Source organism: Protopterus annectens, chromosome 3.part1, assembly GCF_019279795.1.
Source record: "Protopterus annectens isolate FY-2018-M chromosome 3.part1, PAN1.0, whole genome shotgun sequence".
Taxonomy (NCBI): domain Eukaryota; kingdom Metazoa; phylum Chordata; order Ceratodontiformes; family Protopteridae; genus Protopterus; species Protopterus annectens.
Window position 1 is genome coordinate 1,413,486,097 of NC_056732.1, and position 16,205 is coordinate 1,413,502,301.

The 16,205-nt window shown below is 37.4% G+C and overlaps 1 protein-coding gene across 2 annotated transcripts in view; it reads right to left on the bottom strand.

The window, feature by feature from the left end:
• Positions 1–15,882, bottom strand: part of NRBP2 (nuclear receptor binding protein 2) — a 1,106,111-nt gene extending 1,090,229 nt beyond the window's left edge. For both annotated transcript variants that reach the window (XM_044067493.1, XM_044067492.1), the window contains exon 1: positions 15,294–15,882. In XM_044067493.1, coding sequence (XP_043923428.1) covers positions 15,294–15,410 — 117 coding nt within the window. In that variant the 5' untranslated portion in view covers positions 15,411–15,882. The remainder of the gene's footprint in view (positions 1–15,293) is intronic.
• Between the last annotated feature and the right edge of the window lie 323 nt (positions 15,883–16,205).

Here is a 16,205-nt window from a genome sequence, read left to right on the forward strand (position 1 = left end):
AGAGACACAAAGTCATAAAATACCAGGATCTGCAGGTAAAAACAAGGGCTATGTGAAAGAAAGATACCCAGACAGTTCCAGTAGTAGTAGCAGCAGCAGGTCTTATAAAAAAGATTTTACAATTGTACTTAAATATGTTACTGATATATGTAACTGCACAAACTGCAGAAGGAGTCATTACTGGGCACATTGCGGGTGCTGTGAAGAGCATTTCTGGCTAATGTCAAAGATTAAAACAATTCTAATTTCATGAACTTTAATCATACTTTGACTTAGAAACCCAAAAGAATTGGATAAATTAAAAAAGATGAAAACCAGAGATCAGAGATAAGTAGAAGGGGTTCTTGGGTATCTACAGCATGTTTTGCTGCCAGCGGGTTTATGTAAACATATGTTGGCCAGCATTATAAGCATTACACATATGCATAACGGGGAGAACAGACAAAGATGGAAGGCCTTCCAGAATACCCATCAACCTTTTTATTTCTCTTTTAATTAATTCATTAAAATGTCTGTCTACTGAATTTATGACTTTGACAGGGACCTACAAGTTTCTTTTTTTTCTGTACCATATTGTAGATTCTTTGAAATCTATTGCATTTGTTAAATGACATTCAGTACTTCAGGGAAAGATGGACTCTCCAGTTCTTCAGGAATACCAAAAAATATCAAACTGGAATGTAGATTCCTGGACAGGAATAAATTGCCATAAAGCTCTTGCATAGCATGGGAATGTCTTGTTTCTGTCCCCACAAAATGATAATGGGCCAGTTAGTTGCTGGTACTGGAGTCACTGGGCAAGGTTTTGTAGGAGAAAAACAATTAAACAGAAATAAAAAACAACATATGTAGGAAAGAGAAAAATATGTATCTTCTTTGCTTGTTTCTTACTAATTCAGAACATTGGTACCATTGCAGTTATCTGTTTATGGCACATGTATTCTATCTCTATAGTTAAATAACATCAGTTAAGGAAATGGATTTAAAATGTCCACTGAAAACATAAAAAAAACTATTTTGTGATGCATTAAATATTTATATATATATATATATATATATATATATATATATATATATATATGTGTGTGTGTGTGTGTGTGTGTGTGTAAGTGGTTGCACTAAGCAGTAATGATGTTACAAATAAATATTTCCAATTTAATTCATTGTCACTTTCAAATATACTAAAATGGTGTATTCTATAGACTCATCTGATATAAAAACACTTTTTCCTCACTACACACACTAGGAAATCCCTGGAACATAATCATAAACCTTAAATGATCAGACCTTTCAGAATGATTGTCTGAAATGTTTTGATACTAGAATTTTGCTTACATTATTCTAAGGTCCTTAATAAGATTGGAGATTTTTAAATGTTTCTTACTGACTGCTCAACTATAAATAGTCATACTCAAAAAATATTACAGTATATTACAATAATATTTATGCTGCGGTGGTGGTGCTGCGGTAGCGTTGTTGCCTCACAGTAAGACATTATCCTGTTCAATTCTCAGCTAAAGCGTCTTCTGTGTGGAGACATGCATGAATGGGCATACCTTCATTGAAGGTTGTACGTTAGGGCTGTCAACTCAGTACATAAAAATCTACTGCCAATCAATAGTGGACTGGAGTTCCGCTGTGGTGACCTCTAACCGGGAAAAGCCGAACGATACAACAATAATATTTATCTCATTATTAAAAAAGAATCTGTATGAATTTTCTGCCTTTGCCTCGGAGGAACAAGTCTATGCATGGAACACCCTGTTTATGTAAAACCAACTTTTTTGTGACTAATTTAAGCTGGCTATATGTATCTTATCTGAAAACATTCTGGTATTTCTGTAGTGTATTTTAAATAGTCTGTGATCGGTGGATGCGCTTAAGGCTATGAACTGTTAATGGGCTACTTCTTGTAGTGCAGGGTCTGAGTCACTTGGCCTCCATTTGCCTATGGAGTGACTATTTGCAAGTCACGTAATCAAACAGTGCTCTGGGGCAATTGGGCAAGTCTCTTCAGTGGTACAGGTAGTAACTACTTATGATTCTATAAGATAATCACCAGATATTTAAACAGACGAAAACTTTTACATACCTGCATGACCAGAGTTAATAAAGTATCATGACAAAATAAACATGATTCTGTTTTAGATTTTTGCCTTATGTTTAAAGTGACTATCTCCCATATATACTATAATAGCATCAGCCTTCCAAATGAAATTATCTAAGTCTTTTTTTTCAAAATACCCCCTTAAAAGGAACATCTCAAAATAGCATTGCTGCTCTCACATACTATGCAATAGTATTACAAAACATTTTTGCCATAATAAATTTTACTTATGGAAAAATCCAAATGTGTTGGTGACAGGTCTCTGTATGTGAAAATAAATAGCTGAATTAGTCCTTATATTGATATTCCACTGCAAAACTTCATCTATTACTTTTAACTTTACATCAGAAAATATAATTTGCAAATTCTTTCATATGTAAAGGACAGTCCAAGTATATTAAACAAAATATATAAAATTATATAAAACTGTAAAAGAAAATCATTAAAAAAGCTGCATGCATTCACAAAAGAAAAAAAAAATCCTCACTAAATCTTAAATCAAAATTAATATTCATTCGTTGCCCAATGACCTTCTTAATCCACTTCAATATCAAGGGCAAGCTGGTACTTATCGTGGTATACAGTAGGCACAAGGTAGTGAAACTAGTCTTGAAAGACATTCCATTCCCAATACAGGATGCACAGAGAGAGAGAGACAGAAAGACAGACACTGATGCAGACACACACTGATACACACACCTACAGACAATTTGGAGGATCACCAGTTTATTTACTGCATGTCTTTGAGTGTGGACAGAAAAAATAACTTCCAGCAAAATCCCTTGCAGACACAATGACGATGCACAGATTACACACAAAATTCACCAATATGAAAAATGAAGTGGAAATTCAAGTGCTGTGAGGCAGAAAAACTCGTCACTCTACCACCGTGTTGCCCCTTACTGTTTAAATTTAAAAGATTACTACTTAGTCTGCAGAGCAGTAACATTTGTAGGTTTGGAACTACATAATTTTAAACAATTTTAAACAATGCTGCAATAAAGCTGGCCAGTTGTGAAATGTATCCTGGAAGAAATTTAGGTTTAAAACTTGGCAAAGAAGAAGATGCAGGGGTGAATAGTATGTGAAATTCACAGTGAAGGAGAGAGTTTTTTTTAACAGTGCATGACTAGGTTCTTTTCTGGTTTTAGTCCTCTTCATTTTCTGTATGACTGACATTACAGAGGTGTTGGAAGGAAAACACTGTCTGTCTGCAGAATTCATCGGGATTTACTAGAGATTTAGTAGAGCAGGAAGGGTAGACAGGATGGGTAAGTATGACTCGGGAACGGTAGCATGTGTACCAGTCTGTTTCATTGTAAATAAGTGTAAAACATAAATGTAATTATAACATGTAGTTGTTTTAGGGAACTATGCTACAACTAGGGAACTGATGTCTAAGCTATCCTACTAAAAATAACACCATTCTCAGCAAAGTGCAGCCATAATGTTACAGTGACACAGCTATGTAACCAGTTTAAACATGTAAATAGTGATATTTTCATTGTATAAAATTGCAGTGTATCAATCACATTTGTATAAAAGCATAACTATAGTATTTAATGAATTGTATTAGTGCTAATATCCTTGTGGGCGGCCGCGGTGGTGCAGTGGTTAGCATTGCCACCTCACAGCAAGAGGTTCTCCGGTTCAATTCTCAGCTGGGGTGCCTTCTGTGTGGAGTCTGCATGTCCTCTCTGTGGTCACGTGGGTTTCCTCCAGGTGCTCTGGTTTCCTCCCACATCTCAAAGACATGCTGTAGGTGGATTGGACACTCTAAATTGGCCCTAGGTGTGAGTGTGTGTGTGTGCCTTCTGTGGAAGGTTGGGCACCGGGCTGGTAACTCGACACTGTAAAACTCCACTGCCAATCATGAGCAGACAGGTGATCCACTGTGGTGACCCCTAACCAGGAAAAGCCGAAAGGAGAAGAAGAAGATTAGTGCTAATATCCTTGTGCAGAATACAAGTGATTTGTGTAAATGTTCATGAACACAGATCTACAGTAGTTATTCAGTTATAAATACTAGTTATAATGTAACCTGAATGTAAATAGTGGCCTGAAATGTAACTCAGATGGTAATCTGTTTTGTAAATGATGTTATGAAAAGTTGTTATTGCCCTTTGGCTTGGGTAGTGGCTGAAAATGGTCTTTGGCCCTATTCACTTACCCAGTTAGCAAAGTCAAATAAATGAATTCATACAAGTGGGTCATAAAAGCCAAAAGGAGACACAAACTGACAGCAGTGAAAATGCAAATGGACTGAGATGTAATTATATCAGAAAACCTGAAACTAGGCAGTCAGAATGCAGAAGTAATGCTGACACCCTGAGGTACCCTGGAATGCACAAACAAACAGCATCACCTTTAATCTGGAAGTTATTTTATTTTCCTGACTACTGCCAGTGGTTAACACTATACATGGAAAAATGTTTATTTGTTTTAAAAAATCTTCTTTGGCAGCAGTAGTAACAGAACAGTGGCAGTGCCGAGAAGGACAATGAAAACGGAAAAGGGTCTCCACCAGGACTGTTATGAAATAAAGGCTAGCTGAACTTTTTATGAATGCCCTGGCAAAAGGAGGTGGGGATGACATGATGAAGGCATGTAAGTACTGCATGTTAATAAAGTCCAGGATGGAATTATCTTTTGGTAGAAAATATATTAAACAACAAGGGGTCACTATTAGGTAAAAGTGGTATGATGGCAGTTGTGTTTGATATACAGACAGGGGTGCAGATGAATGGAGAATCTTCCTAAGAAAATATGTGGATACAGAAATGACTTTAAGCATGTATGGGTAGGCACAATGCAGTTCTGAATGAATGAATGTAGGAATTAAAATAATATTTAACAAGGACCTGAAATGTTTCCATATAACAGGAAAATGAACAGACAAAGTGGACCAGTCGTCTTTATCTGTAAACAGTTTCTAGCCTTTTAAATTCTACAGAAAAGTGAGAATGTTGGCTGAACTATCTATTTCATAAGTGACTTCCAAGTTGTACTAGGATCTGTTTTGAAGCCTGTTTCCAAAAATGAGATGTCTGTACAAAATGTGGTAGTCTATATGTCAATGTATGCTGATTGCTTTCACAGGGGAGGTGTCACAAAGGACTTCATTAGTGTAACTTGGAAGCCTGTGTTTCATGACAAACTAACCAAAATGTTTAGTTTTCTAGGTAATATTAAGATGCTGTGGCAGGATATACTTAATGTAGGTAGGCCCAGAAACTTCACAAGGCACAGTCTTCTCTGAGAATTAACACAATTTTATTTTTTATTTTATTTATTTATCCTTTGTCAACCGGATTAGTCCCACAAGGCTAGTAGCCTCTTTTCAGGGGAGACTCAAGGTGATATTTATACTACTAGGGGAAATTTGGCATGGTATCGGGGGAACTTCCCCTACTCTTTTTGATAGGAACCATGGGATCTTTTACATCCACCCGAGCTACCACCAACTCAGGCAGATGGTGCTTTGGTTTAACATCTCATCCAAAGGATGATAACCCAAACCAGCTTAACTCCCTCTAAGGATAGCATAGCATCCCTACTGAACCACATGTCTGTGTGATACTTCTAGAGAGTGTGTGGCATCCAGATATTAGATCATTCAATGATTCACTGTGAATTAAACATTTAAATATTTTTACTTGTACTTTATTTCATGCTAAGGAAGCCGTACGCTAACTTTTGATTGGCTTATAGCACATTTTTTATTACAGTTATCTGTTATTATACAATGAAAAGATGCAACATTCAGTCACAATTGCCAGTTCACCCTTTCAGAATGAATGTTATTTTTTCCTGTTTTTTTCCTTGTCTGTCTACTGACCATCAATCCCCTACCTATCCATCTTGACCTCACTTATTCCCTGTACTGAATATTTGTAGCACAGGTTTTACAGCTGAGCTGACTAGAGGGGCTTCATACATCAAGCCATGGGAGTGGTTTGAGCCCTATCACACAACTAGCAGTGCAGACTGAGACCATTTCTAATGATTGTAACCTATCCTCTGGGTGGCTAATATGGGCATTTGCATCATAGTGGGGGGTCTGCTATGGCCTCTGCATCTGTATATGTTCTCACATGCACATGTGCTGATAAAGTCTACAGTCATTGGTCTGGTGGAACCAAGCCAAGTCCAAATCCCCCATTCTTGTGTTTTTCATTGCCTGCAAGTCTCTGCTTCCTGGTGGCAGAACTGTAGGCTGGGCCAACCTTCCCCAGCATAAGCAAGCCAACAGTGGCTGCTGAATATCATTCTGCTCTGACTGGGTCCTCCAGCACCTCATCCACTATTGGACTTAGTCATCTGTGTCAAAGTCAGCACATTATCCCTCTCTGCCATGAAACCAGTTACTAATCCAAGCAGTATTAAAGATAGTATTTCTTTGTTAAATGCAAACTATCAGTGATAACTGTTACAAACTTATGCAGAAAATACACATACCTAAAAAGATATGGAAAGAGCAATGTCATGTTAACAGCTGAACCACAGCAAATTCTAACAGAATAAAGATTAATGATTAAAAAAAGATTTTCTCCACTCAGGGCAGAAAGGGATGTCCTCAGTGATTGCACAAGTGGTTTAAAAAATGAAACCCAAATTATTCTAACTGTGGAGCAGGAATAATACATCGATAAAGACATTCACTTAAGTGTGACCCAAGTATTTGATGGCTCTGTTTTCACCCTCAAGATCAGCCCTGGCCATTGTGGAACACATTTCATTTTAACTCCCAATTTCCCAAAGTGCTATTCCTACAGTTACTGCCACTGAACATTATAACTCGGAGTGGGGCATTGTAACTCCTGCTGCATGGCTAACAAATTCTCATACAGAAAATATGGACATCAAAACAAGATCAAGTCAACAAGTAAGTTGCATTATTGACACTTACCAGTCTTCTAGTCTGTTGTACGCAAAAACTACATATGGGCCTGCTGCACACATAGCTCCTTATTATTAAAGAGATGCAAACTTAAGAAAATATTAAATGTCTAACATGAAAAAATGACATTATAGAACTTTTGGAGGTAAGGGAGATGGACACAAACATCCCCCACCTACTATGAGCAGGTGGCATTTCTGCTTTTTCTTTCCAGAAAAGTATATTTATTCTCAAACATTGATATAACAGTCAGCTATGTACAATCTTCACAATAAATAAATAAATCAGAAAGAAACACAATATATATATATATATATATATATATATACACACATAAGTACATCCTCAACCCCTTTTTCCCATTTTGCACATGGGATCAGGGTGTCACTTCAATAGATACAATCATCTTGAGCCAAGGTTTACACTAACAGGTGGCTGGCCCTGCCACAGTAGTTCATCTGTACCTCTCAGTCACACATATATTTGCACCTATGGCCGATTTAGAGTGTTCAATCCACCTAATGCATGTCTTTGGAGTGTGGGAGGAAAACAGAGCATCTGAAGGAAACCCACACAACTGCAGGGAGGACATATAGACTCCACACAGAAGGCACCCCAGCCGAGAATCTAACTGGAGAACCTCTTGTTGTTAGGTGTCAATGCTAACTGCTGCACCACTGCGATATATATATATAAATATATATATATATATATATATATATATATATATATATATATATATATATATAGGTGGCAAGCACTGGAATAAATTCCAAGTGCTCTGACACCATGTAGAGTGACACCTTTTGGTTGACAGGTACGCAAGATCAACAACCCTGACCAGAGGAATATTTCCTTTCCCTGAGGGCTCTGTGATCTTGGCATTAGTATATATAATTACTAAGGGGGTGTAGCGGTGCAGGGGGTCTGGCCCCCCTGCAAAAACACTTGAAGATGGTTTAGTCTGCTCTGGGGTAATCCCCAGAGCATGCATATAACATGTACATTTTGGTAATTTTGACATTATGACATCAATCTACAGGTTGTCGGGGCACTTGCCATTCAATGCAGTGCCCAACACCCATATGTATATATAGGTCTATGTCACATAATCAAACCATGCTTCACTGAAACTCTTTTCATAGAGATGAAAAGAGTGAGTGTTCAATAAAGCAAGTGTTCAGAGCAGTGAAAAATACCACAGGGAAAGGAAGCACTTGGCCACCTTTTGAATGAAACACACACTGCAGTATGTCAAACCCACCCAGGTTGGGGGTGGGGGCTGCATCTCCTACACCACCACACCCCCCAACTATATATACAAACTCTGAGATCGCACTACAGTGGGGAAAAGTGCAGTTTCCTAACACTGGCCATCTGCTTCCTTTCCCTTTGGAATTTTTTATTGATGTGAATGTTTGCTTTATTGAACATTCACTCTTTTCATCTCAAATAAAAGAGTTCCGGCAAAAGTATAGTTTGATTATGTAAAGTAGACTCATACATATATATATATATATATATATATATATATATATATATATGTATATTATATATATATATATATATATATATATATATATATATGTATATATATATATATATGGTACTACTTGAAAAGACCAAAATCTCACATTACCAAATCTGACATGACCGAGATGACAAAACTGAAACCTCACATAAATGAACACTCAGAACACCAATAAGGAACTCTGGTAAACTAACCACTTGTCCATCCCAACAAGCAACACAAACCGAAGCAAATCAAATTCCCCATGTGGGGGGCTGTGCTCCCTCACACACCCCCAACTAAATATACCAACTCCAAGATTGCACTACAGTGGGGAAAGGGCAAAGTTCACCATGGTGGCCAAGTGGCTCTTTTCCCACAGTAAAATTCTGGTGTTCTAAGTATTCACTTATGTGAGGTTTCGGCTATGTCGTCTGGGTCATGTCGGTATCGGTAACATGGGATTTTGGTCTTTTCAGGTAAACCCATATATGGGTTTATTATTTGTGATCAAATGGTCATATTGACACCAGTTTGGCAACAACATTTGATCGATAGAAACAGATGGTCAACAAGTGGTACAGATGGACAATTCCTAGGTAAGGGAATATTCTCTTTCCCTAGGGATTGCGTGATCTTGGAGTTAGTATATTATCATTAGTAGGTGGTGTGGGAGTTCAGGGAGGCTTGCAATCTTGCAAAAACAATTGCTGTTGGTTGGGCCTGATTTGGGGTAATCCTTGGAGCATGCACAGGACTTGCTGATGTTCCTTGTTTCAATGTTAATATGTTGATATTCCGTATGTCGACTTTGTGGTCATTTGATCACAAATTATATATCTGTGTTTGTGTGTATGTGTATGTATGTGTGTGTGTGTGTGTGTGTGTGTGTATATATATATATATATATATATATATATATATATATATATATATATATATGTTATATATATGTATATAATATATATATATATATATATATATATATATATATATATATATATATATGACAATACTTTTGGCAATATTTTAGCATATTTCTCTAATAATTCACCATTTTTGTCCAAAATTTAAAATTTGGGTTAAAATGATCAGAACTTAATAATTTTCTTATTTTTGGTATACTGCAGTGGCTGAATCCAGATAAATATATCTCTTTTTCTGGTTCTCCTATGGAACTCCAAATGTCAGAAAACTGAGTAGCCAATATATTGAAAATTAATTCCACAAATTCAGAAGGGTGAAAATTTTTGCAAGGGTGGAACCTCTCCCCACACCACCCAAACTTATATATATAATTTTCATGATTGTTATCAACTCACATAAGAGAGAACTTTCTCAAAACTGTGCAGTCACTGTTGGCACACAATTAGAAATCACACTGGCAATGATTTCCTTTGGAAAACAAAGATTGTCATTGCATTCCTTGGTGTCTTGTGGTTTGGACAAATGGTGCTCAAGGAATTTCAACTCAGCTACATGTACATATACCCATTTTCTAATTGTATATAATTATTTTTCTTGCAAAGCCAACAGCCTCAAATGTAATGCAGTTTGCTCCCCATTTATGAAATATAATGCAGTCTGTTCAACGTTTATGCTGTGAGGAATTGAAGCATTGTTTAGTATCATTGTCCTTTTAACTGTAGAATTTTCTAATTATAAGGCTTTAAAAGTAATTTTATCTTTATCTAACAATTATTTAGATTCATACATTTAAAAATATGCATTGCCAGTCTACTTACTACAGTCTGCATAATCAATGTTATGACATAATCAATGCTATGACATAATCCCCAAAACCCATAACACAGGGACGAGAGTAATGATGGGAGTTTCTCCCTCCTGGCAAGGGCATTAAGTGCCTTGGTATCTGCACTCAGAATCAGACCTTGCCAGTCAGATGTAAATCCCCTCAGGATTTACATCTCTACCTTGGATTCCTGTTTACATAAAACCTCTTGCAAATTTGGAACAATAGGTACCAGCTCTGTGCAGTGTTGATGGAATTCATTTCATGGTTACTCCTTGATGAAATCATTTTGAAAACCATGTGTTTTTTTTTCAAAAAGCTAGTGGGACTGACCCAGTTATAACAAGCATAAACAAAATTTTACTTTTACAGACTGTTACTACCACAACACATGCTATATCACCTGTTTGCTAGTTTTTGGTTAGCTTGCATCGTTACAGTAATATAGGAAGTTTGCTTAGGAAGCTGAAGAAAAAGTATGGATATGTGCCATTTTGTCTGTTTATAGTTCATTGATCATATTCACATCTCTACTGCCTTTCTGGGTTTCTTAAAATAAGTTAATACTATCAGTCCTGCATCTCTCCTGTACAGTATTATTCATTGACTGGTATTCCCCAAATACACTAATTTTCACATACAAATTACAGTATTACTATACAGACTAGTTTGCTTATGCTGAATACAACCTTATTTCCCATCTGTCTATGTACAAATGTATGTATAATCACTCTTTAATGGCAAAATCTTTATTTTCATAGGTTCATAGGTTGGTACTAGGCTATCGGCCCTAGGGCCTATACAAGCCTAGCCATAAAAATTCCTGGGCTATTTCTTCCCACAATATTTACTTCCCTGGACCCCTGTCTAGCAGGGTGACTGACGTGATCCCCGGGGTGAACTTCTTATCTCACGCTCTTTTTATTACTGCAGTAACTGTAATTTTGTATACTGTGAATCATTACTCTGTTCAGTCACATATGCCTTTCTCTTTATAACTATTGTATATTGTGTTTAATCATTTGTTTGTGGTACTTGCCTCTAGGTCCAGAAATTACCAGATCATTCCCGATTAACAAAAATAAATAAACAAATATATAAGTTTAGAAGTATTTATTAAGAGCCATATTTGGACAGGAGACATATAAATAAAAGAGGCAAGAAAAAAAACAGTATCACATGCTAGGATTTCTTGAAAGAACACAATAAAGCACATAGTATTCAGTTTCTGCAGTACAGTTATAAGACTTTCCAACCTCTGACAAAATATCAAACTATACCTTAAACATACTCTGCAGATTCAAAGGAGACATCTAATGACTGTGCGAAATTTAATACTTCAAAGATGAACAGATCATAAACAGAAATAACAGATCACTAATCTGAAAAATGGCCAAACACTAAAACAAAACAAAAATATGGAAGGTAAGTAATAGTCTAGAACATTTAACCAGTGCTGTGGCATAGATGGATCAAAGCATGACTAATCAACAGGTAACCAAGGCTCAGTTAGTGACCCAGGTGTTGGAAGAGTCATTGGGAAGGGAGAAAACTAAGCAGCCAATGGTGGCTAACCATTTCAGAGTGAAGGGAAGGTACAAATATACTTGTAGGAAAACATTGGATATGTATAATCCATGTTAAAGGCAGGATGTGAAAGCAAACGAGTGCCTCAGACTGTAGCTGAGAAGAGCAGGTATGCCGAAACGTGCACTTGTGCTAGGCCTAGTGCAGTGGTGGTTGTGCAATGTTTCAGAAATGGCAGTCATGCTATGCCTAGTGCAGTGGTGGTTGCACAATGTTTCAGAAATGGCAGTTATGCTATGCCTAGTGCAGTGGTGGTTGCACAATGTTTCAGAAATGGCAGTCATGCTATGCCTAGTGCAGTGGTGGTTGCACAATGTTTATCAACTAAGTAGGGATTGAAGCTGGAGCAAAAGAAAAATAAACACTCCTAATCCCGTCCCATTATTTCACCTCCTTCAGCTGTTTTGGTTGGGTATTAGATGGAAAAGATGCATGGATGAGCCAGCAGAAGATAGAACATGACCGACATGTGGAGAGTTTGAGGAATGAGGGTCAGAAATGCATACAAAAATAAAAGACAGTGGCACCCACAGTATGAAAGTGTACACCTTAGTATTTTATCCTAATTATGAGGAAGCCATTACCTCTAAAATAAGGGTACTACTATATTCATGACAAAAAGGGGGTTAGACAATGTTTCAGTTGAAAAGTGTTACTGTGATGCAAGACCTTCATGCAGGTCATTTTTGCTACCTTAACGTTTTGCCCAAGTGTTATACTATACTGTAAGTCTAAACACATTTGTAAGATTGTGCTCAGACACTTTTAACTGAATTGTTGTGCTGTTTTCAACACAAAACTACAATGGAAACAAGGCAGGTAATGGAGAGGAACAAAGCTGTTTGCACAGAATGGTGTTGGGGTAGACAAGCAACAGCAGGGCATAGAAAGATCAGATCAAAACCCAAGACACTGGAATTTAGGCAACTATACAAGAAGCTGCATATAACAGATTGCAATAGACTAATATCTATCTCTAGTGCATCTAGGAACAGGCTTGGGTAATAAACACCTAAATACTTTGATGGGGAAGGTTACTGCCATATGTAATAGTTGGAACATGGGTCACTTTCATGTATATGAATGAATTTCTTCAAAATGATGTGCACATTGGCAGTAAGGGCAGATGTGCTTGTTACCTCCTGGAGACTTTAGTCACATGACTATGTAACCTTTCAGAATGGATGGGTTCTCAGAATTTCCATTCACATGTAATGAATATCCAGATAATCATTAGCAAGACTTGCAGAAATTATACCTTTGATTTAGCTATTTAGTAGCATTTTGGGGATCTTGGGTATAACCATAATAGGGCCATACATACTGAAACTCTGAAACTTGAGGTTCAGGTTACCAGGGTTTTTGTCATTGTAAAAGCAGTTGGTCACAGAATATTGTAAGAGTAAAGAACACCAAAATATATGCCTACAACTGCCTACTGTAGCTGTACCTTATCTTGACATTTTTCTAAATGTACTGTGTAAAACTGCACATTCAAGACCACATTAGTCCATTCTCAGGAAGTAGGGAGGTTTGTCAAGGTTTGCAGGTGAGTCTGCAGTGTGGACTTTGATACCTGGAAACATAGCATGGCCTCCTATGCAAATCAAGTATTTAGCTTCCATTTCAGCCAATGTTAATAAGTGCTAAAACATGCACATAGACAAATATAAGCTCCAACTTGAAAATACCTCTGAGAAGCTCTAGTAAGGATTCCTATAATGCTTTATTGGCATTCTTAAACAGCAAGCCAGGGCTTACTAAGCAAGCAGCAATTATCCCCAAAATACAGTGCTCCTTGTTTGGCAAAACATGTTCCTGATGATCATCCTTTGTTTCCCCAATACTAGCTTTTCTCTTTCTGTATTTAATATGTCAGTATCACTGCCAACCCACACATATTTGTTTCCACAAAGAATCCACCCCAGTGCTACATATTCCTTGCTTTTTTAACATTTGTTAATCAGGTAGAAAAACTAATCCTGAGACAGCCTTTCAGCCCTTGTCTGGGTCCATAAGGCAATGATGCACACAAGTCTTAAAGAATGGAGTAGCAGGGGAGGTCATGAGAACAGGTGAACAGACTTCCATGTGAAAATTGTGTAGAAAGCTGTACACACCTGTACTGAGATCACTGCATCTTAGCTAGGCCTAAGCTTGAAAGAGACCCAGCTGGTACAGATGAGGTTCAGATGAGGGTAAGGGACAAATGGATTGGCACATTAGGGTCAGAGACAATAGCGGAAGAAAAAGTAAAATAAAAAGGGTGGGGGGTGTTGTTTTTGAATCCTACAGAGCATAGTAAACAGTGGTCCCTCATAACAATATGATGTCACTTCCTCTCGCCAATCTTGCAATCACCAATGACTGTACATGGTACCTCACTCTTGAGGATAGTGTACATTTTCACCATTCATTATCAATTTAGGCAATTTGCTACTTTGCAGTCACAGTAATGCATTTAAACTCAGTACTCTGACCATGATGTCTAGTAGCTAAAGGAAGAGGGGTGGGGACAAGACATAGAGAGCCATCAGAGAGTGCTAAGCTCACAAAAATATGATTAGTATGTGGAACACATGACACTTTAAATGTCTGGAGAAACTGATATACCCTAAGGTCTCAAAGCATAAAAAGTTGAGGTCTAGAAGTGAAGAGGGCTGAGTAAAATATGTTATTTGGGGGCTGTCTTCCATAAAGTGAAGCACTCACTAAGGGGCCCATGGCAGGTAATTCCTGTATTCATGTAACTCCTTACCACACCTGATGGTAATGTTAAGTAGGCAAAACCATAAAACATCAACAAAAGGTTGTACCTCCAAGTCAGTGCTAACCTCAGTCTTACTCTGTTTAGGGCCTTAATGTTGGGAAATAGTCCCCTTTTTGATACTTAGGTGCACTGCCTGTCAACACAGATCTCACCAGACGAAAACCATTAAGTGAAGCAGGTATATGGTGTACACACAACACCTTCCATATTTAAGGTGTTCATTTCTTTTCCCACTTGTCTGTTGAAGCTGTTGCTTTTCTTTAATGGTTGCCACTGCTACATCTATAGTTACCTTCATGCTTAGTAGCTAGGTTTTTCCACAGTGGGCAAAACAATGGAATTCTGTGAGCTATGGACACCTGTTAAGCGAACTTCTGTTCCTGACCCATGTAGAGAGAGCAAAATATTCCATTCATGTAGAAGCATTATCCCTTCCTTATTCTGAGAGCAAAAGAGAGAACTAATAAATACTGTAAACTGCTAATGGGTCACGCTTGCCATTTCCTTCTGATCATACATGAACATTAGCTATTGGCTAATGCTGCAAGCATGACCATCATGTGCTTACTGAGACATAATAAAATATGAACAGTTGATGGTATGATTGTATGTATCAGAGCTGCAAACAGTAATTAAGAGTTACAATTAGAACATGTATAACTTTACCTGTTCCTTACGTTTCTGCCATCGACCACAAGGGCTCTCTTCCAATACCTCACTCTCATCTTCACTTTCTTCTGTCTGAGCAGCACTAGTTAGGTGTTCCTTCTCTGGTACAGACATAGTTGTAATTCCAGTTTTTTTCTCCCCAAGTATTGTAAACTAGAAAGGTTGGGTTTTGTTAGCTGGGCAAAGACCTAGTAATTCATTCCTGTCCTTCTGAATTTGCTCTTTATTTCTTTTAAGTACACTGGTCAGCACCAGGAAAAAATCTTCTCGAAAAGGATAACAGCAGCCTTCTCACACCGCTTTAATATTCCCTTTGCTAAAGTCCCAGTCTTCATCTGCTCAGAGCTAGCACAGTGTTGTTATCAGTTCAGTTTAGTTCAGTTGAACTGGCTTATTTTTTACGTGACATGAAAAACTTCATGATCGCTGCTGTTCCTATAAACATATGCATGTGTTCAGTTATTTTCTCCTTGCTCAAGGTTCATTATGAATAATAAGAGGTCAGATGTGACACAGATTGTAAATATTTGTTCTGCGTACCATGATAGATCCCACAGCTGTGAATATTTTGCTTCACTTTCCAGCTTTGTTGTCCCGCCTCAGTTGTGCTTGGCCCAGCCCCTTATCCAATGAGCTTCATTCATGTAGTGATTTACATACCCCTAGGCTCTAAAGGTTTTGTCTTGCTTTTCAGTTTTCTGTTCATTTCAAAATTTATTTTCAAAAACTCAGTTCCAAATCTCCATTTCCAGGCACTAAATGCTACAAAGGGAATTAGTGTTCTGCACTGTCAAATACAATATTAAACTGGAATTTAATATTATTCTGTGATACTCTTGCAAAAAAAAAAAAGAAAACAGAACTATGAAAGCAGTTCATTTTGCTGCATTTTGTGATTTCACTTTTACA